Genomic DNA, 24100 nt, shown 5'->3' with positions numbered 1-24100 from the left:
TGGATAGCTGAGCATGGCTCAGGAAATGTAATGTTTCAGAAAAAGAGTTAGCATTCTCAGAAGGATTGTTTAAATTAATTAGCTCAGTTTTTTCAGTGTTATTCTGAAATTCTTGAATCCAGTATAAGCTTTGAATACCCAGCTGCATTGCATTCAGCAAATGTGCGGCAGTCTGGCTCATGTCCAAGTCAGAATGAGTTTGAGATTAATGTACTCGGTTAAATTCAGTGCAGGTTTCACCATGATGAATTGAGAGGTTTCCTCTGTGTCAAGGGCAAGGTTAATCAAAACCTGTTGTAACTCAGTAGTTTACCAGGGGAGCTTAATACAAAATACTGACATTTTAAAAGTCTCAACCAAACCCCATTTAAGATAGTGAGAATCATAGCAGGTTTGAATGTGTGCTGGACTCAAGGACTGTGAAAGACGCTGTGGACTCTTCCATGCTTTTGTTAATATTGTTTTTTTTCTGTTGTTGTTGTTTGTTTTTTTTTTTTTTTTTTTTTTTTTTTTTTTAAAGTTCTGGAGGAGCAGAGAAAGCCAGAGCAACATTAGGGGCAACTTGTTCATGATGAAAGTGAGCAAACGTGCTTTTGGTTTTAAACTGAGTAGGTATGAGATGCAGAACTTAATCATTTACTTCCTTTGATAAGTTTTCTGCATCTCTTCTTTATGTGTAAGAATCTGTTCTTAAATGTAACTGATGAGCTGAGCTTCAGGACAGTTTACATGGGTCAGGCCAGAACCAGTTTAGTTCTGCCCCACTTGAAAGGACCTCCATTGCCTGTCAGCTTTTCTAAGCTAAGCATTTCTTCTGGAGATTTCTCCATGATATTTAAAATAGGGTTGCTATTTTATAAGCATTAGTTTGCAGGGGCTGAAAACTGTTTTATGAATAACGCAGACAGACAGAAGGTACACAGTCTCTCTGGGCTATCTGAAAGACTTGGTAGAAATGTGTTAGCCAAAGGCATAAGCCTCATTTTCACTCTGAAGCTATGAACAATGCATTGTATTATTAAAACTCTGCAGTTTGCATGGAGACTTTAGCTGATTGACCATGTTGACCACAAAACAATTGCTGAAATCTCATCGTGTCAAGCAGCTTTTTACCAAACTTATGGAGAATTAGAATATATTCTAATTAACCGTAGTGTAAATAGGAGCTTTAATGAGGTACTCCCTTCAAAAGATCTGGCCTTATGTAGACTTATGAAACACAGTTGGACTGTCTAGATCTCTTTGACTCTGCAGATTTGTTTTATTCATATCAACTCTAATGTTGAATCCCTCAACTTTTCGAGCTTCTTTGCTCTGAATCCTGCAGAACTCTTAACTAGATAAAACAAAGAACTAGTAAAGGAGATAGTTACCCATAGCATCTTTCTGGCCTTGCTTTGTGTCTGATAATGTTCAGTTTTGCCTAAAAAATCAACCAACTTTTCTCTGCTTCTCCCCAAAGTCCTTCTTTTTAATGCCAAAGAAATGCTTGTTTTAAAAAATTTTGGCATCCCTGCAATGAGGTGCTAATAGCAGGGCTTGGGGAACTAACAGCCTGTCCGAGAGCTTCCAAATGTTTTCATGGTTCTTCCCAGGAGGTTTCTTGGGCCTCTCGCTGGGGCAGACCTTCCCGCGTGGATCCAGCTCACCAAGCTTGCAATGAACAAACCCATGTCCCGAGTGCGTGTGACACTGTCCTTGGCCCAGCTGCGGTGCCTGGCGCCAGCAGTCTGCGTGCCTCCTGCCAAGCTGGACCCACAAACGGTTTTATTTCTGACAAAGGGCAACTGTTTGGAAGAGTTGTTGTCTTGCTTGGTGTTCCTAATCCCTGGAATAACTGCTGTGACAAGCATAGTAACCATCTGCAGTAAGACCAATACTTTGGTGCCTTTCAAGTGCAGTAATCAAAATGACCTCCAGAGCCTAGGATCACTCTTTATTTTTTACTTTTAAAACTTCTCGGAGGCAAGACAAAGAATTAGAAGCTCAAGTCCTGGACAAGTCAACAGCACCTCTGGTCCTCTAGGTGTTCTTGAAAATCCTACTTGTAACTCTTTGAGGATTATGTGAATCTAGTCATCTTGTCAAGATTTTTAATGTATGGTTTAAAAAATAAAGCTGCACAAGTCCATTTTAGGCATTCTGATCGTTGGGAGTATTTATGTCCAGTTTTGCCCAACATTCCTAGCCTTAGAAAGATTCAGATTGCACAGTTTAAAAAATGAAATGCTAGAAGGAGACCTATGTCTGCCCAGTGCTGTGCAAACTAATGAGCGCTAAAGGCAGTGACTGAAACTGACTGCAACCTGATCTGTTGCAGAAACAGGAACTGGCCATTAATTACTTTTCACCTTCACTAGACACTATTCTATATGGTTACCTCTCTGATATTTAAAGCAAGCTCAGGATTTAGGCAGGTGCTTTTTATTACTCTGGGAGCTTGTCTGCCTTGTGGATTTATCTACGTATGTATCTACAGTAGTGCAAATCCAGTGACAGATGTACTGCATTGGTGACTTATTTATTCTTTATTCTGTTTTACATCAGACAATTCCTCTTTTATGTCAGTGCAGAGTCTGTGTACTAGATTTGCATTTTTGAGCTGCTTTCCTGGCATGGAAATAAACAAATAAATAAACTTATATTTATATATATGTGTGTGTGTATATATATATATATATGTATATATATATATACACACACACACACAACTATTTTGGGGGGATTTACACTGAAAATTTCCTGATATAAACAACCATCATCTTCTAATGCTAGAAGTAATCATTACATTCCAGTTATTGACTCTTAAGTTAGGCCATGCTGCTTAAAGGAAAACTGCATTGTTTACATCTGACAAACTACCTAAATGAGAAAAATCTATATTAAAATGTCTGATGCCTGTCAAGCTTGTCATTTGGTTATTTGATCATTTCCCTGGGTATTTGGAGGGGGGAAAAAAAAGGCAGGAAGTCTGATTGCATACAAAGCAGATGGCATCATAAATACATAATGGAAATTAAGCCAAGCTAAAATGTATGAGATTTTTTGAGTGGACTGTGCTAATACATCTCATTTTAAACCCCTGGGTTCCTGGGAGCTACGTTGCTTTGCACCAGAATACAGCTGCAGAGGGCACTCAATGAAACCTGAGGGGGGGGCAGTATTTCCTAGCTCCCATCTTCTTCCCTGCTGCCTGAAACAACCATCCCACAGCTGCGGAAACAATGGCATAGATCTGCTTTCACACTACAGCTGGGGAGAAACAGGCTTCTTGTGTAACAAAAATATAATGAATTCAAATTTGATTTCTCTTCTGATATAGAGTAAGAAAAGCAAAGTTTTCTGGGCAGTAAAACAGACAAAGGGAAGATTGGAGACAGGTTTATTTGCTTTCTTTGAATAAACCATGTCAACATCTAAAGTTTTTTTAACTTTATGAAAACTTAGATAGGAAATATTGTTTCAAAATGATCTGGAAAGGGTTTGCTCAGAAAATCCAATCTCACATTTCACCCTCCTGGAAGCACCTCTTTGCCTTTCTTTTTCCCTGCCATTTAGAGCAGGATTTAGCTCTTGTTGAATGGTCTTGCTTCTTCCTGCACTCCAGTTGGCAGGAGGTAGGCAGGAAATGCAATGCTCGTTGGCCGGTCCCTCCTCAGCATGTTGCTCGTCACCTACATTCTTCCATCAAAACCCGAACTATTTTTATGGTACTGACAAAGTGGTATGGTTGAGCAGTTAGATGGTGACTGATTCATGCAGCTTCCAGTGTAAGCTGCCTGCAAGACAGCTGGCAAGTCTGGAGGTCATGTTTCTTTCTTTTTCCTTCTTTTCCTTTCCTTTCTTTTCTTTTTTCCTTTCTTTTTTTTTGTTACTTTACTGCCTGATTTTCATTCCTTGCTCTTCAGTAAATAGATTTCATGGAAAACCCTACTAAATGCACTATTGTAATTTGAGGAATCAAATGCACAGAAATTCAAAGAATGTAAATAGTGCTAATGAAGGGGTGCCACCTCTACGGGCTGTTGTGTTCGTCACATCCGTGCTGTGCAGTAGCACTATCAGTAGGTTCCTCAGATTTGTTCTTAAGGGCAATGAAGCTGGAGGGATGTTTTAGAGAATAGCAGATTGAAAATCTCAAGCTACGCACTTTAGAGATGGGTAATGAGCAGGGAAGGACTGCTTAAAATTGGTGAGAGGATCTATTCGGTAACAATGTTCCTTGAATAGGTCAAAGGTTCAGGAAGTGCAGCTGCTCAAAGCCCGAAAAGTGCTAAACCAAAGTATCCCAGGGAAGCCAGAGTGCAGCAGATGAAGCCCTTTGAACCTTAGTTGCTCCAGTAAATTGACCTTTGGACCTGACCTCGTTGCCCTCACAAAACCCAGGTTCCAAATAAAACGTGGTGGAGGTTGGGTCCACCATCATATCCAACTGGGCAGTGTTTGCAGCTGCTGATTGACAAATGCTCTGTTGTGTTTACCAGTTTGGAATCAGCTGTGGCGTGTTTATTCCTCTGGCTGATAAACTTGATAAGCGTGATGTGTTTGGTCAAATACCTCATGTATGTTCTGCTCGTATGATTGGACCCTGGACAAACATGTGGTCGCTTGATCAAATGCTCAGGTGAAGTGATCAGAGTCCAAGGGATGAGTTTGACAGAATCTCCCTTGTTCACAAGGCGGTCAAAAATACCTGCTGGCTTTAATATCTGTGTGGGATTGGTGTGCCCTGCAGGGGGAACTGTCTTTAATACCGTTAATGCTATGTTAAAGTAGGAAGTTCAGGCTTTTGGCATACTTCATGACCGAAGATGTGTGATTCATCTAATTAATTAATAAAAATGAAATTTTGCATGGCATTTTAGCGTGAAAAGTGTTGAAAATACTTGTGCATTTCCTACTAATTCAGTAATGCGTTGCTGCATTTGAATGAGTAATTGGAGGCATCTTAAAACAACTGTTGAACTCTTCTATCTTACAAATTTTGGGCATTGTTCTGTTTTTCTTACATGGACAAATCCTGGTGGCTTCAGTAGAAACAATTTTTGCTAGAGAACAGTAATCTAGGCATTTGGTAAAGATGCACTTGAACAGGCACTTTTTGTTTTTGTATGTCACAAACAGCTTGTATTGTTTTTTATAAGTTTAAATTATTGGCTCTTTATTTGGTTTTGTTTGTTTGTTTTGTTTTTTCAAATAAATTAAATGACTACCTAAAATGTTTTTAAAATTAATTGCAGTTTTCCATTAAGAGCAAGCTCTCTTTCTAAAGTTCCCTTGATACAAACATAAGATCTTGTCCATGTTGAAAAGAAGCCTGATTAAAAGCGAGGCAGTTGCTGCAGAGCGTAATGGTGTAGGGCAACAAAAGCTTTGGGAAGATGGGGCTGGGGAGTGCTCTTCAGACTCTTGGTTCTGCATGTTATCAGATCCTGCTTTAAGCTTAATGTATTTTGTGCAAAGCAGAAAGAACTGTGTTAATGACTGATTAGAATGACTCTAATATATGAGACACACTGAATTTCATGCCACAGCTGGAGAAACTTAGCATTAATTGAAGCTGTGGGCAACAATATGTCATTTTTGATTTAAGATTTTCCCTCACCCCTGCATCCCCCACCCCAACCAAAATCCCTCATGGAGTCAGATTGTTGCTGTAGCTTTTGTGAATCCCTCTCTTCTAATGTTTAATCAAGTGCTGAAAAGAGAAATTTACAGACTATTTAAAATGTGGAAAAATTGCTTCCCAATATTTTTGACAGAGAGAGACTGAGAACACACAGCATTGAATCATCAGGAAAATTGAAGATTTCCCCTGAACAGCATTGGGATTTTACAGCAGAGGACTTGAAAGACCTTGGAGAAATTGGACGAGGCGCTTATGGTTCTGTCAACAAAATGGTCCACAAACCAAGTGGGCAAATTATGGCAGTTAAAGTAGGTGATGCCCATACTTACGTTTGTACTTCAGTCCATTAGGGATGAAATGTGATGGAGAATTAATGTTCTTCCATCTAGCACCCATCTACTGCTCTTTTCTATTTATTTCCAATATAAAGGCTGCTTTTTGCTGAAAATGCATTGTATAATGGGCATATTGTCAAGTGATTTGTGAAGCTCTCATAATTGCTTGTGCCCTTTTAAAGATGCCTATCAGGAACTTACTGTTTTGAGGGGATCACGTGTCTCTGGAGACTGATAATGGGGTATGGGTCTTTCACCTCTGGGTCACTGGTTCAGATACAGACTAGGTTGGTAGTAGGCACAAGCTGACATCCCAGCAGCTTTTCGGTGTCTTTTGTGAAATAAGGTAGTGACTTTAAATTTGCTTTTTTGTAAGCATGTGCCCATGATGTAATAATTAACAGCCTCACCCCTCACCAAGAGGGGCTGAAATGGGAACCTTCTAGGGAGTGTTTTGCTCTTGCTGTTATGTGATGGAGTATATTTGCTTTGTTCTTACCATGCTGGATCTACTGTGGAGATGGGAAGTGTACTGTTTTTCAGGACTATCCATTTTCTACCTTATGCTACCCAAAAACTCACCATGAAAGCATGAACATTATGCAACTTCATTTCCTAGCTGGGCAATATGGAGTAATCTTTGTCTTGCTGTAGCAGTGCTTCTCACTGGGTATTTTTGAGGAGCTGCTTGTCCATTGAGCTGGGTTTGGTGGGACAGCATCCATTTTCTTTCTTTCACGTCCTTTACTTTGCTTGCTGCTAGGTGGTAGCTCATGACATCAATCTTTTAAGTCTGGTGATGATATCAACTGTAAGTGCTCCCATGAAAGAGTAGAAGAGAGCTTTGAGCTATGTAGAAGTTGGTGTCACTCTCTTTTTCATCTCTCTCTGTCATCTTTGGAATATTCTCTGATCTGATCTGGAAACGTTCACTCCTGCTGGTCTCACGTGGCAGGTAGACATGTCGCAGTCCTAGCTCTAGCTACTATGGTTATAACTCATACTTGTCTGAAGCGTGCAGGGTATTGGATACTTTGATATTCTCCAGTAAATGTTGACTTCCTCATAGTGGTGGGATCATTGGCCAGGTCTCACAGCTTTTTGGATCACAGTGCAGTGATGTTTCAGGGTTTTTTTTTGTGGTTTTTTTTTTTTTAATCCCTAAAAGTTTCCAATGGAGCTAGAGGTTGCCTGTCACTAAAGATCTGTTTCTCCTAGTTGCCTTTGGTGGAGCTTCTAGATGGAGTTTGTAGATGATGGGTTGAAAACCACGGATGTGGTGAAATGATGCCTGGGCACCTGTAGCCTCAAGCCCAGAGTATGAGACCTGGGCAACAGGTTTTGCTGCTGTAATCATGATGGCTTTGGGTTATAAAAAACTACCTATAGCTGAATGGGGTTGTTTTCAAAATCTCTGCAGTGGGTATAGTTGTGTTGAGAAGAACGCTTTGTTGGGCTAGCTAACATCACTGAGAAGGAGATGTGTCTGCTGGCACAGATATTCTCTTGTCCCAGATTGTGTTTGCAAAGGGACTTTGAGGATGGTAGAAAAGTAGCCTCAGTGTGGAGGGTCTGCAGTGCAGGTACAGCTCCCACCTGCGAGGTGGGAAGCTGCAGTGCTGTGTTCTTGAAGCACACAGCTGGAGATGACGTTGGACAACCTGTTGAGTGAAGAGAGGTGGGCTGAACCCTAGTGGGGTGCTGGGCTTGGGGGCTCACTTCTAAACAAATAAAACCTCATACTTCTACATTGTCTGAATGCTGAAATGTCAGGGTTGTGGGCTGGGATGATGCCACCTTCTTTTCTCTGAACACACCCCTTGGGTGGGCACAGCTATGCCTGCGGCACCTTTTCCTCCCTGGAGAGAGAAGGAGGGCTGGAGGGTCTGGGCAGCTGTATCTACTTCTAAAATGTTAGTAACAAGGGGGCTAGTGGGGATTAAACACAAAACTGAGCAAAGGAAAGCCCGTGGGTGGAACAGTGTGTGAGGTCTCTAGGGCAGAAACAGCTATTCCAAAGCTTGGATGGTGCAGTTGTAATGAGATTTTCAGGACAGCTGATTCTGAAGTAGTTACTAGTTCATCCCAAAGAGCTCATGTACTCCAAGCCTTTTCTTTCTCGGATGGCTGTTGCTTTTGGGGCAATCTTGGTTGTGCATTAACCTGCTCTGTCTTAATCTGCCTTATGGGCCATCTGTGTTTGGGGCTGTTCATCTTCTGCTCTGTTTCCCTCAAGCCTGTGGTGTCCTGATGGCTTATGGAGCTGTTGCCATCTGAAGACCCAGCTCCTCACCTGCGTTCATATAAACCAGCTGCTTCCTATGGTGTTTCTTTACCCTACAGGCAAACACTTGTTTTATTCTCTTTCAGCTCAAAATACTTCTGTAAGAGAAAAAGGTTTAGAAATTACCTAGGTTTTTCCAGGAATATCGAGGTTGTTTGAGAAAAAAAAACATGTCAGTCTAGTGATTTGAGGTCCTAGCTGTGATCTAAAGGACACCTGCTTGCAACTTGGTGGTGTGGCACTGTGCTGTGTGCATGGCATCAAGGACACTGAATTTCAAAGCCAGTGTCTCTGGGTATTTGGTGGTGCTGCTGTGCCTCTGCTGTGCCTCTCCTGTGCATCCCCAAGAGCTGATTACAGTAACAGCAGTGCAGCAGGCAGATCATCCTTGGAAGGGCATTCAGCAAGAGGAAATAGGTTTTCGGAGGCTGCAAGCCAAAAGCTTTTGGCTGTTCTGTACTGATGAGTGAAGCACAGAGATGGCTCCAGAAGCTGCTAGTTAGATGCAGAGAAAATTGCTGCGTGGGCCTCCTCCAGCTGCTGCTTCATTCTCCTCCATCACTACCCACGGCAGATTTCTGGAGCAATCAGGTATCTTCCCACCCCACTTCTTCCTGGAGGGCCAAGTCCTGTTTGCACTTACCATCTTCAGACTGTGGCTTGTCAGCCCCTTCTCCTGCACACAGTTTCAAATCCTGCTTGTTGGACAAGCGTGCTGCACTTATATAGTAAAGAGCAGATGAAGATTCATTCCTTTCCTCCATGCTGGAGTTTTCAGCTCCTGCTGTGCCCAGGCAGCCTGACAGCTTTGGGCACTCATCCTGCTCAACTTTCAGGCTTGAGCAAATGCGGCTGCTGTAGCAAACCCTCAAATCCTGTTTCCAGCTCCTTCCTCTGTCTTCTTCTAGCTTATCATGCCAATTCCATGGTGCTTTGCAGTCTTTGGTTCCTTGAAGTGTGGTTTAGTTTAGCCTTCTGCTTTCACTCTGCTTGGTGTCCTTTGTTTTCCCTGAGCTGTCCAAGCAAAGCCCTTTTGCTGCCCCTCCTGTCTATGCTTCTTACCGTTTCAGGAAAGCCACTCAGTCTCTACTCCTGCTGCATGTGCTGAAATACCACCAGAATAACTTGAGATCTGCAGATGGAGGCACAATTTTGTTTCATTTTCCTCTTTTATGCAGTTTGGCTTGATCAGTCAACGTATAGATCTTGGCAGATGTAATCCTGGCACCTCTAATGAGGGTGTCTAGTTGCTGCCAGGCCCCTGGGTGAGTCAGAAAGCTTTCATCTGGTACTCTAGCATCAGTGGCGGAGGAGGAGAATGTGCCTCTTCGTGTCGCTGGTGTGAAACCACTTCAGCAGAGCTTTAGGCTGATGGAGCATTACTCAGGGAGAGGCTTTGATGATGAATTTTTGTGCCCAGTCCTGCTCCTCCTTCTCCTTCAGCTTTTGTCACTCTGTGCCTCCAGAAATACATACTTAAATAACAGAAAGCCATGGCATGTATCTGCAAGGGCGGGCTGAAGGCTGGAGCAGCAGGACATGGCTAGAGGAGCAGGCAGCTCACACCTGTGAGGCTGCTGGCTGCAGAAGGCTGGGAGCTGTGATCTTTTATGGAAACAGACGGTTGTGGTCTTCGGTGTGATGTTTTTGCGTCACTTACCTTCTATCCCACAGACAGCCTCTTTCTAGGGCCATCAGGAAGAAGGGGGGGGGGTGATAAAGAAAAGAGGAATCCAACTCTGATTTGTATCCAACCTTTTTCGTTTTTCTCCATGAAAAATGTTTTACTATGTTTGCAAGATCATAATAAGAATCATCTTGTTCATTAAGTCCATTTTTTCTTACAGGTCTTCCTAGAGATTCAAAATTCCTGTTTTCTCTGGGTCAGCTGGCATTGTGATCTTCCCTCTCACTTAAAAAACAAACAAACAAAAAACATCAACAACAACAACAAACAAAACCACTATTCATTTTCTTGAGCATTTATTGACATACAAGCTCATGACTCGTCCAGGTGGGATAGAAAACAGCCCTGTTCTGTCCACTGCCAGCTCTGTGCACATTCATCATTGCAAGGCCAGTTTTTACATTAACTCCTCACTTCTTGGCAGGTTTCTCTTCTGGACTCTTGTTTTCCCTGAAAGCAGTGTCTGCCCTGGCCCGCGTTTACCTGCGTGCTGCAGCACCAGTTCTCTGTGATATTGTCTAGTCCAGCTTCCAGTTCCACCCGATTTCTTTTGACTTCAATCCTGGTTTCTCGATTGCTCTTCAGTCTGTTTTTGTTCAGTCTGTAGCAATTCATAAGTGTCTCATGAATAATCTCCGAAGCTTGTCTGCTCTGCAGAAAGCCCTGGTCCCTTCTCAGGATCTGCTGCACTGCTGTCACTCCTGATCTTATCCCAGAGGCTTCACAACATGTCTTGTTCTCCAGTCCCCTTTTGTACGTGCCCTCCAGTATCACCATATGGTGTTGTAGCTGCTCCGGGGAGGGTTAACACATCTTGTTTCATGAGGATACCACACATCTGAAGAACCAGACTGTCTAGCAGATCAGAGGATCTTCAGAAAACTCCCATTTTATTCAGGTGAATTGTTTTTCTTGGGAAGCTCACCAAGCAGCTGAGGGTTGTCGTTCTGTCCTGAAGTTTCCCTTTAGAACGGTGATCATTCACACAAAAAGGGTCTTTAAAAAATCCTTGGAATGCTTGCCTTTCCAGACTGATAAAAATACATAAATGAAAAATCTCCCAATCTGAATGAATGCTAGGAACTATTCTCCCTGTTGGAGCAGCATCCTCTGCTTACTACATAAATAGCATAGGTAATACATAGTGTGGATTTTATTAGCCAGAGTACTTAAAAAGGCCTTAGAAGGCTAGGAGGTTTTCTTGTTTGAAGAGTTCCCAAGGTAAATTATGAAGCATTTAAAATAGCCAACCTTTAGTCTGTACAGTAGTGCATGTGCCAACCAGAAGCCTGAGCACAACAGCGAAGAGCCTGAGGTCGGCAGGAATGTGCAGCTCACATCTGCGCTCACCTTCCTCTCTCCCATTCAACCTCCTGAACCTCTGGGTGCTCGACAGGTCTTTTCTTTCCAGCAGTAGGGAACACCAGGACCTTTGGGTTTCAGTATTAGAAGCTTCTACCAGTTTCTTCCTCTTCCAGTTCTCTTGCTTTGACCTGGCTGAAAAACATGCTGTCAAGAAACTAGCAGAATGGCTTGTGCTTCAGTTGACCTTTAGGCTTCTTGTCCTTGGCCCATGGAAAAGTCTTGCACCTCTTGTGATTTTTCTGCCAAAAATAGCTATGACTAGGGAGTAATAGTAAAATAGTAAAACTGGAGAGGGGCATTTTTTTCCTTAGTCCTTTTGTTCAGTTTTCCTCCACCCCAGAATTTGCAGTGATTTTCAGCCACATACCAGAATTTTCTGTATCTTCCAGTATTTATTGTATAAATCAACCTAGTTGATTCAGTCTTTCTCTGCAATATTACCTAGTCTAGTCTCCAGTTCCAGCCAACATCCTCAGATCTTGTTGCTGATTTCTTGTGTTCTGTTTAGTCTAGTGGTATTTTTGACCAGTCTTCAGGCAGTCTTCCACTTCTTCTGATCTACGCTTGTCCTGAGAAATTCAGAAGCAATTCTAAGATGAGTTGGGTATCAGAGAAGCTGGCCAAGGCACTGTTTGGAGATGCATAAAATTCAATAGGATGTCAAGCCTATAAAGTGTCCATAAAAGATCACTGTTCTTCCTGGATAAGTCTGTAAGCTATGGAGCCATTTCTTGTTCAGAACACAGTGCCTCTTTCACATCGTTTTGCCTTGTACTCAGTGCTTGCTCTCTTATCCGTAGTTTTAAAATAGGTGTTTTGTCTGTCTTTCCTTGGCTTTCACAGAATTTTGCTGATGGCTGCCTCACAGTTGAAATAGTTTGTTATGTATCAGGTACACCTGAGAGCAGAAGTTGGATATTTATGTATACTTCTGTAATTTATCAGTTGTTTCCTGCATGTCTGATAGCCCATAAAAGCCCTCTGAGATGACACGTAAGTGTATTAAGTTCAGTCAAGGGGCAGATTTTTCTGACCTTCCTGTTCCCATATGATTTCTGAAGAGAAGTATTGGGATTTTTGCAAGCTGGCTCTGTTGTAAATCTTCATTTCCATTCTTCTCACAATTAGATACCCTCCCTGGAGTTGAATACTTAAGGTTTATTGAGGAGAATCTTCTGTTTCACTCATCTGTCTTGGATAGCTGTCTGAGAGTTAGGGAAAACAGTGCTTCAAACCCTGCTGATATGACACTGAGAAAGGAGTGAATGAGTAAGGGTTAAGAGGAAATGGTGAGGGAGTAAGCCTTATTAGAGGAGATGGGATACTAGTTGTTACCAGTAAAAGACCTGACATGCTTCTTTCAGCACTGGAAGTGTTTTGGATGGGCAGGTAAATGTTCTTGTCCTCAGCAGCAAGTGGGAAAAACCCCTTTCTTCCTGCTCATTTTGTAGCTTTCGGTCCTTGCTGTCCTGCAGATAACACACATCCCTTTGGGGACACTGTCAGGTGCTGCTGCAGGACTTTCTGCTGAGCACACCTGTGAGCTGTGTACGCAGGACAGCACTGTTTTCTCTCTTGGCTCAAGACGTAGGTTTTCAGTTTGGTGCTTGTGGCTTTCCCTTCCCATTGCTACCCACTGCACCTGATTTTTTTCCAGTGCATACTGGAGTTGAGTGATGTCTCTTCTGTTTTGGGTCTGGTTTCTGGGATCTGTCAGCTTTTAGGTTTGAGAGTGGTACAATCCACACAGCGTAGTTTATCATTTTGATGTTGATGCTGCACAGAGCGTCACTTATAGAGCTCTTATTTCAGATATCAGAAACCTTTTTCCTAACCTGGGTTTGTGCTAAAAAGGTTGGAGAATTTTCTTCTGAAGGATTTTATGCAGTTTGTTTGAGGCCAACAAGAAACTGCTGAAGATTAGACTTTCTATAATCTCCACTACAAAAGCCACTTCTTCCTTATGTGGCCTGTTTGGCCATGGCAGCAACTGCATGCAATTGAGTAACCAGGCTGAGAGATGTAAGAGCTGAAACCAAGTCAGACTTGTCCATCCCAATCTTACATGGTGTTGTCGGGCTGCTGCCTTCCTTGTCTTCCTTTTCTGCCACCTCCTGTGTCTTTGGGAGAGTATCTGTGGGTACTGCTGCAGTGTCTTGCGCTCTGCCTCGGAGTTAGGTAGCAGGTCTTCATTGTGGCTCATGTGCTGTTTGAGTACTGGCTGCTGTTGACTTCCATCACCTTTTGCTTTTTCTTCCTTCTTTTGCTCATGAATGCTTCCTTCTTAGCTGATGAATTAAGACTGTTTTCTTTTCCAGCCTGGGCGACCTCAGCTCAGCATTGTGCTGCATGTTGCCTCTGAGGGTTTTGCGCTCTTCTTGAATTATCAGACCTCTGGTCTCCAGCAGTCTTATAAAAGACTCCCCTTCAGTCTCCAAAGCAGTGTTTGTTCAGGAGTTTATGCTGGCTTTTTAAGGTGTCCTTTGGGTGTCATGGATGTTCTGTATTATAACCTTTACATAACTGTACATCCTTGGGGTCCTCTGCCTGCTCTTCTTATTTCTCCATGGGGAGATTGTGGCTGGAAAAAGAAGTTGTTGGGTTTGGTTGTTGTTCCAGGGTGCCATTAAACTTACCTTCTCCATACAAGTATCTCAAATGCTTTCCAGAGTTGAAGAAGATAGAGCAGAGAAGATGCAGAGAATGTCAGAGTTGGGATGAGGTACTTTCAGGTGAAGTTGTAGAGTTCGAGAAGCATGCTGCAGGGATGGCTGAGACAGGAGTGTGCAGCTGTGAGAGGAATGCGAAGGGAGGCTGAGGAGATGACCAGGAGAAAGGCTTTTTGGGGAAAGCAGTTAATGGAATTGGCACAGAAGAGAGCTGTGAGTTACAGTATGGAGAAAAGATCTTTTGGTATTGCTTCTCACCTGTTTTGTGAACTTTTCAGAGGAGTGGGTAGCATCTCAGTGGGAGACAAAACTGCTCCTCAGAGGTCCCACCACAGTGGCTTTGGCATCCATCATCTTCTATCAAGGTCAGAGCAACATCATTGTTATTTCATACAGTGCTGATGGTGTGCCATCCAGAAAGAGACTTTTAATCTTCTTAGCCTTTGATAAATCAGTGCAGGGTTGAAGAGCTTTATATGATATAGATCCAAGACAAAGAAGTGATCGAACTTATCAGACCTTCTTCACTGATGTGACTAAACTTCTGCGAAACAGATTTGAACCAGTGACCTAGAGGTGAAGTGTTTTAGTTTCATTACTAGGCCCTTGAGTCGTCTTCTTGCTCTGTTTGCAACTACAAAATTCCACCCACTCAGTGACATGGCAAGGTGTGGATGTTACAGATTGTGGGTGTGCTGGGCAAGGCTCTTACTAGTTTTCCCTAGTACTCTAGAATTCATTGGGAGGGAAGAGGGCAGTATGAACACAATTACTGTTCTAGGCCAAACTAGAACTGCTAGAACATAACGAATGAATGGGGAAATACCAAAATACCAGGATACAACAAAGGTAAGGAAATTGTAGTCTCAGTACGGTCCTCATTTTGTGTGGATCATCACAAAATAGTCCAAAGGTACATAATCATGCCCTCATAATCTCAAGTGATGTAATATGAATAGCCAACCTTTAAAGTACCTTCATATGCTTAGCCTTGTGCTTGCTAATGCTTGTGGTCTTGCTGCCACCAGCAGCTGCTCACAGGGCAGTGAGCTCTGCCAAGTAGTGTCAGTGGGACTGCCTTCTGGTATCATGCAGGTTTTTCCCACAACCTTGAACATTTTTTTTCTTTCTTGGATAGACAGTTTTTCTCCACAAGGAGAGTCCAGGCTGTTTCTGTTGCTTTGGACTTGTCATTTTTTTTCTTTTTGATGATTTCTCAGTGTGACTCAGTTCTTCAGTATCATAATTTTACTCACTGGTGTTTCAGAGAATGCATTTAATTAGTGCAAGATGCTAAACGTATCTGTAAAGTTACATGAAAAACTGTGGATGGACTCCTCCATCCTTCATTTAATGAGCTTCATGGTTGGATGTGTGCTCTTTTTATTTTCAAACTTAAATTGTTCTTTCAAGCCCAAATCAGAGTTTTCTTTATATATACACTATAAAGTATAGTGGGTATATATACATTTTTAAACATACAGCATATAATCTATATCGTTCATACAGTGTTAGTGTTAGCTAGGCCAGTACAAGGTAGAGTTGTTAGTTTTATGAGAAGGACTGTTGCCCACCATTAGCATTACCAGAGCAATGTGTTCCCTCGATTACATTATGGGCCTTTTCCACTGTGCCAGCCATGGTAAAGGCAAGGTGGAGGAAAACTTTTGTCTTCTTTGCTTTTCTTAGTCATTTCAAACATAATGTTCCTTGGTTAAATTTCAAATCAGTCTCTGAGCCCCATCCAACATGGCTAAGAACTCTGTGGGAATGTTTTGAAATGATAACCTGAATATATTGTTTTGCTGTAGGTTTCAATGAAATCTTTGCTCTTTAATTTCATACTGCCATTTCATCCGAAAATGCTGATGCTCATAAGAGTAAAATTTGATTGGAGATTTTATATTCTGTATTGAATGGCTTTTGGGTTTTTCAGTTACAGTTCTGATTCGAAAATGGTTCAATTCTCTCGAGTGTGCTTTATCATGCCTTGGGGATTGCCTGCTCAGCCTTGGGTTTGGGGTCCCTGGCACGTTGCTCCACTAATGGTTCTGAAGATACAGTAATGGCTTGTAAGTGATAAAGTCTCTGCCACTCTTCCTCTTTCAGAGAATTCGGTCGACAGTGGATGAAAAAGAACAGAAGCAGCTTCTGATGGACCTTGATGTAGTAATGCGAAGCAGTGACTGCCCGTATATTGTTCAGTTTTATGGTGCGCTCTTCAGAGAGGTGGGAACTCCAAACTTGCTTCATTTATAGCAGAATTTTTTGTTTTTATTTTATTAACTTTTTTTCTTTGCAGTTGCCAGCGTGCAATAAGGAAGAGAAAGTTAATTTATGTTAGGATTTTTAGCTTGGTACCTTTAATCAAGGTTATTTAACCAAGGTATCCAGATGTCTAAGTAGTGTTGAACACATAGATGCTATTCCCATTCGTTGTTAGGTCTGTCTGCATATTTCAGTCTCTCTTTCTCTCCTGTTTTTCTCATTTGATGAACTTGTGGTTCCCCTCTGCACTGCTGGGCTGGGCACAGCTCTGTGGCACTGCACTTGAACACAAATGTGATTTATGTCAGTAATCAGATATGACCATGTGGAGGACGCGTGCAAACTCAGTATCCCTGTAATAAAGGTGGCTGCTGTGATCAGATAGTTATTTGCTGTGTGTATGTATGTACATGCATACGTACCAGGGCTGTGTCAGAGACTCATAATTGAAGTGCCTCTTCCTTGAAGTGGTTTGTACCTGCAGATGCGTAAGACAGTAAGAGTGACCTGGCTGGGTCAGACCAGTGGGTGGTCCTGTCTCTGGGGATGGCCCAAAGGATCTGCATAAAGAAGCACACGTGATACTTTGCCATAACCTTCAGTTGTATGTACCTGAATGTCTTCTGAGCTCTACATGCTATCTTTTGCTTAGTGATTCTTCCTAGACTTCTCGTCCAGTAAATGGTTTGTTTTCCCCATGGATACATGTACATTTTTTGCATCTTCAGTGCTCCCTGAGAGGCACTTCGCTTGGTCGTCTGCCTGTCATTTGAAGGCCTGTCACCTTGATCGATTTTGAATTTTCATTCTGCTGTTCTGAATGGTGCCCCTAGTGGTTTCCCTAGTTTTTGTATTTGAAGAGAAAGTTGTTGCTCCTTACCAATTCTCTCCAGGCCACTGAGGATTTTATGGACTGTTGCCCTATCCCCTCTCTGTCATGTCTTCTCCAGACTGAAAAGTGCAAGCCTGTGTCATGCATAGAATCCATTCCAGACCTTTGATCATCTTTCTTGCCATTCTCTGCATCTTTTCCAGTTCTACTCTGTCCTTTTGGGATGGAGACCAAAATTGCTTGACTGCTCTTGAAAGGAAGGAGCAATATCTGCAATAGCCACCGTAGGGCCTGTCATTTTGCTTGGCCCTTTTATGCATATAGGTATTATGCGCTGTAGAGTGGGTTATTCAATATGATGCTTCATGAATTATACCAAGTGAAGACCAGAATTAGAGCATCAAAATCTGTGTAAGCTGACTGTAGTTAATTCTGATATAGATCACTTATTCATGTCCAGGAGTATAGTGTTAATCACTGAGTGTTTGTGACTGTTTTAGCATCTACTTATTGTAATTTAAAGAATGCATTTTGCTGCAGGGCCACAGAAGGTGTCCTTCTTTCTCCTCGTGCCTTGCTCAGGCACTCCCATTGCATTTGAATGACCAGTAAAAACAGCTGGGAAACTGGCATTCTGCATGCAGCCTGGACAGTCTTATGCCATGCTTGCCTGTTTTCCTCTAATTGAATCTAAACCCTGTACACCTACCCAAGGGAAGAAGGAAAATAGAGACCTACTCGCTGCTGTTCATCTTTGCTTATTATCTGGTAGTAACCTGTGCAGAGTCTGTTGGGGCTTTAGTGGAGAGCTGTTGAGAGGAAGAAGGTGAATCTTGCAATTAAAACCACAAATTGGGACTGAATATTCAATTCCTGCTTCTGGAGAATCTTTCTCTGTTATTTTGTCAGGTTATTCCTCTGACTTTAAATCTCAGTCTCTAAAATAAGGATAAAAATAATTTCTTTTTTCATGCTTTGCTTTGTCTTATCTGTTGAACGCTTTGAGTGAGAAGGTGTTGTCCCTGTTCACGCATTTCAAACTCCTGGTAAGTGTGGAGCCTCAGCCTTGGCTGAAAGTTTGCAGCTTTGCTGAAATACAAATGATAAGGCTGTCAGCTGGTTTGAAGAAAAGTCTCTGGGCAAGACAATATCTTGCCAGATTGCTGATGAGCAACATGTTCAGAACTGTGTGAGCCTGTCACCTCTGCAACTCTAGGCACATCTCAGAATGTAAGTATACATACATAAATAATACAGAAACCTACCTTGATCAACATCCAACTGTCAGCCTGTTTTTTTCTGCACCCTTTGTTTTGTCAAAAACTCCTGTCTTCCTGCAACCAGGCAGCATTCCTTGGGTGCTCTGGGGAAGACTTCAATAAGGTCACTCAGGGGTATAGTGTGTCCCTGGAATCCCCTCTGCCCACACCCTCAGCATCAGTGGTGTGTGTTTCTGAAATGAAAGCAAACTTCCCCCTCTTCTCAGTCTGTTATGGCTGGCACACACCTCAAAGGTATGCAAGGCAAACTGATAGATAGACTTGGATGAGGTTGTCTGTCTTGTCATATTAATTACATGTTCTAACGTTAATTACATTTTTTAAAGGCAGAAAACTATGACAGCAGAGAAAGCAGAGAGATAAAGTATTTAAGGGAAAAAAATAATTTCACCAGTATGTTTGAACCTGTCTCACCCCCCCCCCTCTGTGTTCCCAAAGTAACTGATCCAGCTCACTGCTGCACCATCCTCTGGAGTATAAGAACACATGGTATGTTATTAAAAATTCCTCTCTCAGGAAGTCCTATAGCAAGACGTGTAAACAAAGCCCTTTGTTCCTGGATTTCAAGGTGAAAAGTAAGGAAAAACATTCCAAAAGGCGCATCCTTTTGGGACCTTTTGCTCTGAGCCAAGACTCGGATTCTCTGGGGATAGACTGAGCTACAGATGGGAAGTCATCTTCCTTCTGCTCCTAAAGGGTGAAGGACTTCACTTAGAGTCTCTTCAGAGGAGCTTGAATGCTGAGTAGGCAGCTCTCACAATCAAATAATTAGCAAGAAGATTATAACAGCTTCAGGGAGAGCAGCAGGACAGCTGCTGGGCTGTTCTGAAAGGCACAAAGCCTGTCTGGAAGAGTGAGCTGTTTGTGCTGAGAAGCAGAGCTCAGCTTTTGAGTCCTGACAGTTCAGGGAGTAGTAGTAGAAAAACCAAATTGGACAAAACTGTTGAAGGACTTAATTTGAGGACAGACATATATCCCAGCTTGCAGTTAGGAAAACAACCATAAACAGACAAGTTGCTGTGGCAGCCTCTCTAAAAGGTTTAAAGGTTTAAAAAAGGTTTAAAAAGGTTTAAAAAAAATAAAAAATTACAGGTGAATATTTTCCGTAGTTGTATTTTGGCTCACTTTTCCAGCAAGTTTTTTCTGATAGAGAAAGATTTTAAATAGTGCTTCGTCTTTGGCAGTTTTGAGCCTTTTTTTCCTTTAAATACTATTTGGTCTTTGGCAGTTCTGACCATTTTGAAGCGTCCTCTCGAAAAATTTCTGGATACCATAAGCTACAGCGATACCATTGAGTCGTGAAAACCAGACTGAGGGCATGAATGCCAAGTGTTGTTAACCATCACCCTTCAGGGGAGCTTGACAAGGGAATGAGTCTTCTCTGGGAAGTAGTGCTGGTTGTCCCTCAGCCGACAGCGTCTTAACCCATGGTATATTTGCTCCTTGTTCTTTAATCACATGGTACATCCTTCTGTATATATGTCTACATACGTAGTTTAATGTGTAACAATGCAAAAGCTATATATTGACTACCAACAGTGGGACTTTACATCAGTTTTTAGGCACACACTGGATGAGACTGAATTATGTATTTATTTAATGAAACGGGAATATAATGCTGGGGTTTTGGTCCAGTAAGCACTCAGTTCAAAACTATAGGATGTGTAGGAATTTTCAGGTTACGTGACCTTTGTAGACTTCTCCAAAAACTTTTTTTTATTGGTAAAAAGTTAAAACTTTGTGAAGAATGAAAGTAATTAATATTCCATGAAATTTCATACTGCACAGAAGCATTCAGAAAAAGAAAATGACAGTCAGTTTAACTTCTCTGTGACAAGACAGAGCCACAACTAGAAAAAGAAACAGGAGAAGAATAAATATTTCCAATATCCTGCGTTCTCGGTCCGAGATAGAATTGTCTCTGCACCCCCCTAAGATCTCTGACAATTATATGAAATAGGTACAATATTCAAAATAGCTGCTAGCCATTTCGAAGACTTTCAAGACTGTCTCAAGTGCCAGCAGAAGACATGCCATTCAGACAGGCTCTTAAATCTGTAGTATTTGTTATTTCAAAATCTTCATGTATGCTTGGTACCATAAAGATAATTCTTCCATCTGACTAAGACTCTGTATGTGATATACCTGCTCTTTAGCATTTCTGTGGAGATGTCCAACATGCTACTTGACTATGGAAATCTTTGGCGGTTTTGGAATTGCTCGAGGTGTCTGCCCAAGCAAGCAGTCCGCAGTCCCTAGGAAAAGTGTCCTTCGTGCCTTGTAAGGAAAAGGGAGGGTGATGAGAGTCTTGATTCTCTCTCATTAGTATAGATGCTACTTGTGTAAAAGGTTGCCCTGCAGTGTACTAATGTGATAAATCTGCAAGTACTGATGTTGTAGAATCACAGACTTGTTGAGGCTGGAAGGGATCTCTGGTGGCCATCTAGTCCAACTCACCTGTTCAAGCAGGGCCACCTAGTACAGGTTGCCCAGGACCATGTCCAGACAGCTTTTGAACACGGAGATTCCACAACCTCTCTGTGCAACCTGTGCCAATTCTCGGTCACCTGCACTATCATGTGTTTCCTGACGTTTGTAGGGAGCTTCCTGTGTTCTGGTTCATGTCCACCGCCTCTTGTCCTGGCACTGGGCACCACTGACAAGAGCCTGGCTCTATTCTGTCTGCACCTTCCCTTCAGGTATTTATACAAATTGATGAGATCCCCCCCTGAGCTTCTTCTTCCCCAGGCTGAACTCTATCATCTTTTTGGCCCTCGGTTGGGCTGTCTTCAGTAGCTCCCTGTCTCTTGTAGTGGGGGCCCAGAGCTCGACCCAGCACTCCAGGTCTGGCCTCACTAGTGCTGAGCAGAGGGGAAGGATCACGTCCCTCAGCCTCCTGGCAATGCTTTGTCTAATGCAGCCCAGGATACCATTCCCCTTCTTTGTGGCAAGGTCATGTTGCTGGTTCATGTTCACCTTGGTGTCCACCAAGACTCCGGGTCCTTTTAGTGCCAAGCTGCTTTTCAGCCTAGTGGCACCTTTGTGACATGCTCAGTTGTGGGCTGGGAATTAAGGACGCTGCATTCAGGAATTGCTGGTTAGGACACAGTTTTTGTGTATGTCCTGGAGAATAGGCAGTGATACTTTGAATGAAATAGTAAGTGAAGGGCGTTCCTGGATATTTTTTGGTATGCCTACAAGAAGTGCATTAGTACCTGGTAATTTAGTACCTGAAAAGGACTAAAATATAGTTCTTTGGAAGAATAGCTATAACTGGAAGAGAAAAATTAAAATGCTTCCTTTGTCGTTTTCTAATCAGAAATCAGCCTGACCTGGAAGCATAAATTGAAGATAAACTTCTGTTAAGATAGCTTTGCCTTCACAATTCAAGGTGAAGCAGAACTTTCCCATGCACATCAGCATTTCTCTGTATAATTTGCTAAGAAAGGGGCTAGGTGACAAGTATTTAGTTGCACCTGCCAGTCTTCCTCTTTGTTCTCAGTAAAATTCATCAACTTTGCTTTTAGGTAAGTCCTTTCAAGTCTCAAGAAGAGATGAGAACTTGTAGGATTTTCAGTCTTATCACCAGTCTTAATGAAGCTGCGTAATTGAAAAGCTGTCATCTTTCTTCACTGATCTTGCTGACAGAAACTCATGTTGATCAGGTAGATTTTAATATTACCAGATCAATAAATGCTCCCATTCAGGATTTCTATATCATTCTATGGTATTTCAAGAGACCAACTAAACCATGTCTTGGTTTTTTTCCCTTTGGGTGCTTTTGATCATGAGTAGTTTGTATTGTGATTACACACAAACATGTTTGAGTGCTCAGTCACATGTACATTGCAACCCTGCAGACGTACAAAGTATGCTGTGAAGTTTTTGTTAGTCACAGCTCTGATAACCTTGCCTGTTGTTTCACTTCAGTTTGCTTTTCCTGTACAAACATCACCCGTTGTAACCTGGGCAACTGAAGACACTGACGTATTAGTGCGATGGGACACAAACGTGAGGCTGCAGGTGGTTGGTACTATTCCAGCATTCTTGAACAAATCCAGTTCTCTGTAGTGTCTCGGTACAGCAGCACGGGAGTATAGCACATTACCAATTTTTTATGCAAAGCTGGTCAAAACAGAAGCAATGTCTTCAACGATCCTGCAGGCAGTAGAACCAAGTCCGTGTTTGCTTTCACTGTGGATAGTTTGTAGTGGTCTGGTGTGGTTCCAATTTCACCTGATTCACGTGCACCACCAATGCTGTATCCACTTACCTTTTCTTAGCCGCTCTTGATGATACAGACATGCCGTAGCTGCACTCTGCATTTGTTTGCAGTGTTGAAAAGGGAAACTTTTTGCATGTGTTACCTAATTTCATTTCTGCAGTTTAAATCAGATCAAGTTCTCAGCCAAATCCATCCATTCCAACCTTTATCCAGCAGCCTGAGATCTCCTTTCTCCATGTCTCTCTCCGTGACTGGCTTGTGTCAGTCACTTGAAACACCAGTTGTGTTCTCTTCCACTGTGCTGCATTTGCCTCTCTCTGGGCAGTGTCTCAGCCTCTGTGTTTGGCACAGTGCTTGTTTGACCAGTGCCTTTTTCTTTGGTTCAGGTGAAATGCTTGTTCTCTGGGCTCAGGCTTGTAGCAGCCATTTCCATTGGGTGGGCGATGAGCTGATACCACCTTTGCTGGCCCCTTCTGTTCCCACTAAACCAAGTGCTTGGACTGGAGTCAGGTCTTGGTGGATGCCATTCATTCCTTGGTGTGTTCATGGTGTCCAGGAGGTCATTCTGAGTGGGCACAACCCGCCTTTTTGGCTTTAAGACACATGGCTCTGCAAGCTTTTTTAATCATCTGAGTATAGCTTGAGAATTGCTCTTGGCTGACATGAGCACCGGCAGATTGCTTCAGACAGAAGTGACTGGAGGTGCACGGGATGGGAGCACGGGGCTTTGCTGCGCTGCCAGCATGCCTATGCTCGCTCGCTCTCTCTCTCTCTCTCTTTTTTTTCTAATTTCATTTCCATGTATGTACTTTTAAGTGTTTGTGGTTTTGTTCTTGATGGGGAAAAATCTACCTTCTGCAGTACAGGGAGGCTTCTCCTCTATTTCTTACTTCCTGTATTCCAGGAACGTGCAGCTAAGTCACCACCAGGCAGGCGCCCAGTGCTCTGAGCCACCCAGGCAGCCAGGGGCAGTGATGCCTGCGGAAGCTGCTGCTCCTCATACAAGTGTTTTGGATGGTGCCTAGCCAGAACAAGACAACCAGACTGGCCTACCGTCTTTTGCACTCTACTTTTGACAGCTAATGTGGTTCTAACACTGATTGTGATACAGCCTGTAGAAGATAAGAATACATAATTTCTGGGGAGGGTGGCTGTAGTTCTGGTGTTTTAGTATTCCTAGCAATGAAGCATTGCATGAAGTGCATTAGACTCTATGGAAACAGCTCATACCAAGCGTTCGATTGTCCACTACTGGAGTTAAAATGTTCAAAAATTTGAAATTTGAGATCAATCCGTGGCTAAGCCATTTATCACCATATACTAGATACATACTATGACAAAAGATGAAATCCTTTTATACATCATCTTTGTGGGGATCCGTTTCTTCTCCCCAGCAAATCTGTCATGAGCAAGTTGATTCACGGATCTCAGCAGAGAGTTTCATAAACATGTTACCCTCCTATGGTTGTTTAGCTTAGCATTTGATTTAACAGAGAGATGTCTTACAATTTTCTGCATTTAAATTA

General features: G+C 42.4%; 1 protein-coding gene across 6 annotated transcripts in view; it reads left to right on the top strand.

The window, feature by feature from the left end:
• Positions 1–24100, top strand: part of MAP2K4 (mitogen-activated protein kinase kinase 4) — a 94562-nt gene that overhangs the window by 45862 nt on the left and 24600 nt on the right. For all 6 annotated transcript variants that reach the window (XM_080560551.1, XM_080560553.1, XM_080560552.1 and 3 more), the window contains 2 exons: positions 5763–5937; positions 16079–16198. In XM_080560551.1, coding sequence (XP_080416677.1) covers positions 5763–5937; positions 16079–16198 — 295 coding nt within the window. The remainder of the gene's footprint in view (positions 1–5762; positions 5938–16078; positions 16199–24100) is intronic.

The sequence above is a fragment of the Anser brachyrhynchus genome, assembly GCF_964034855.1.
Source record: "Anser brachyrhynchus genome assembly, chromosome: 18".
Taxonomy (NCBI): domain Eukaryota; kingdom Metazoa; phylum Chordata; class Aves; order Anseriformes; family Anatidae; genus Anser; species Anser brachyrhynchus.
Note: the sequence above shows the minus strand (reverse complement) of the source record. Positions and strands in the feature narration are given on the sequence as shown.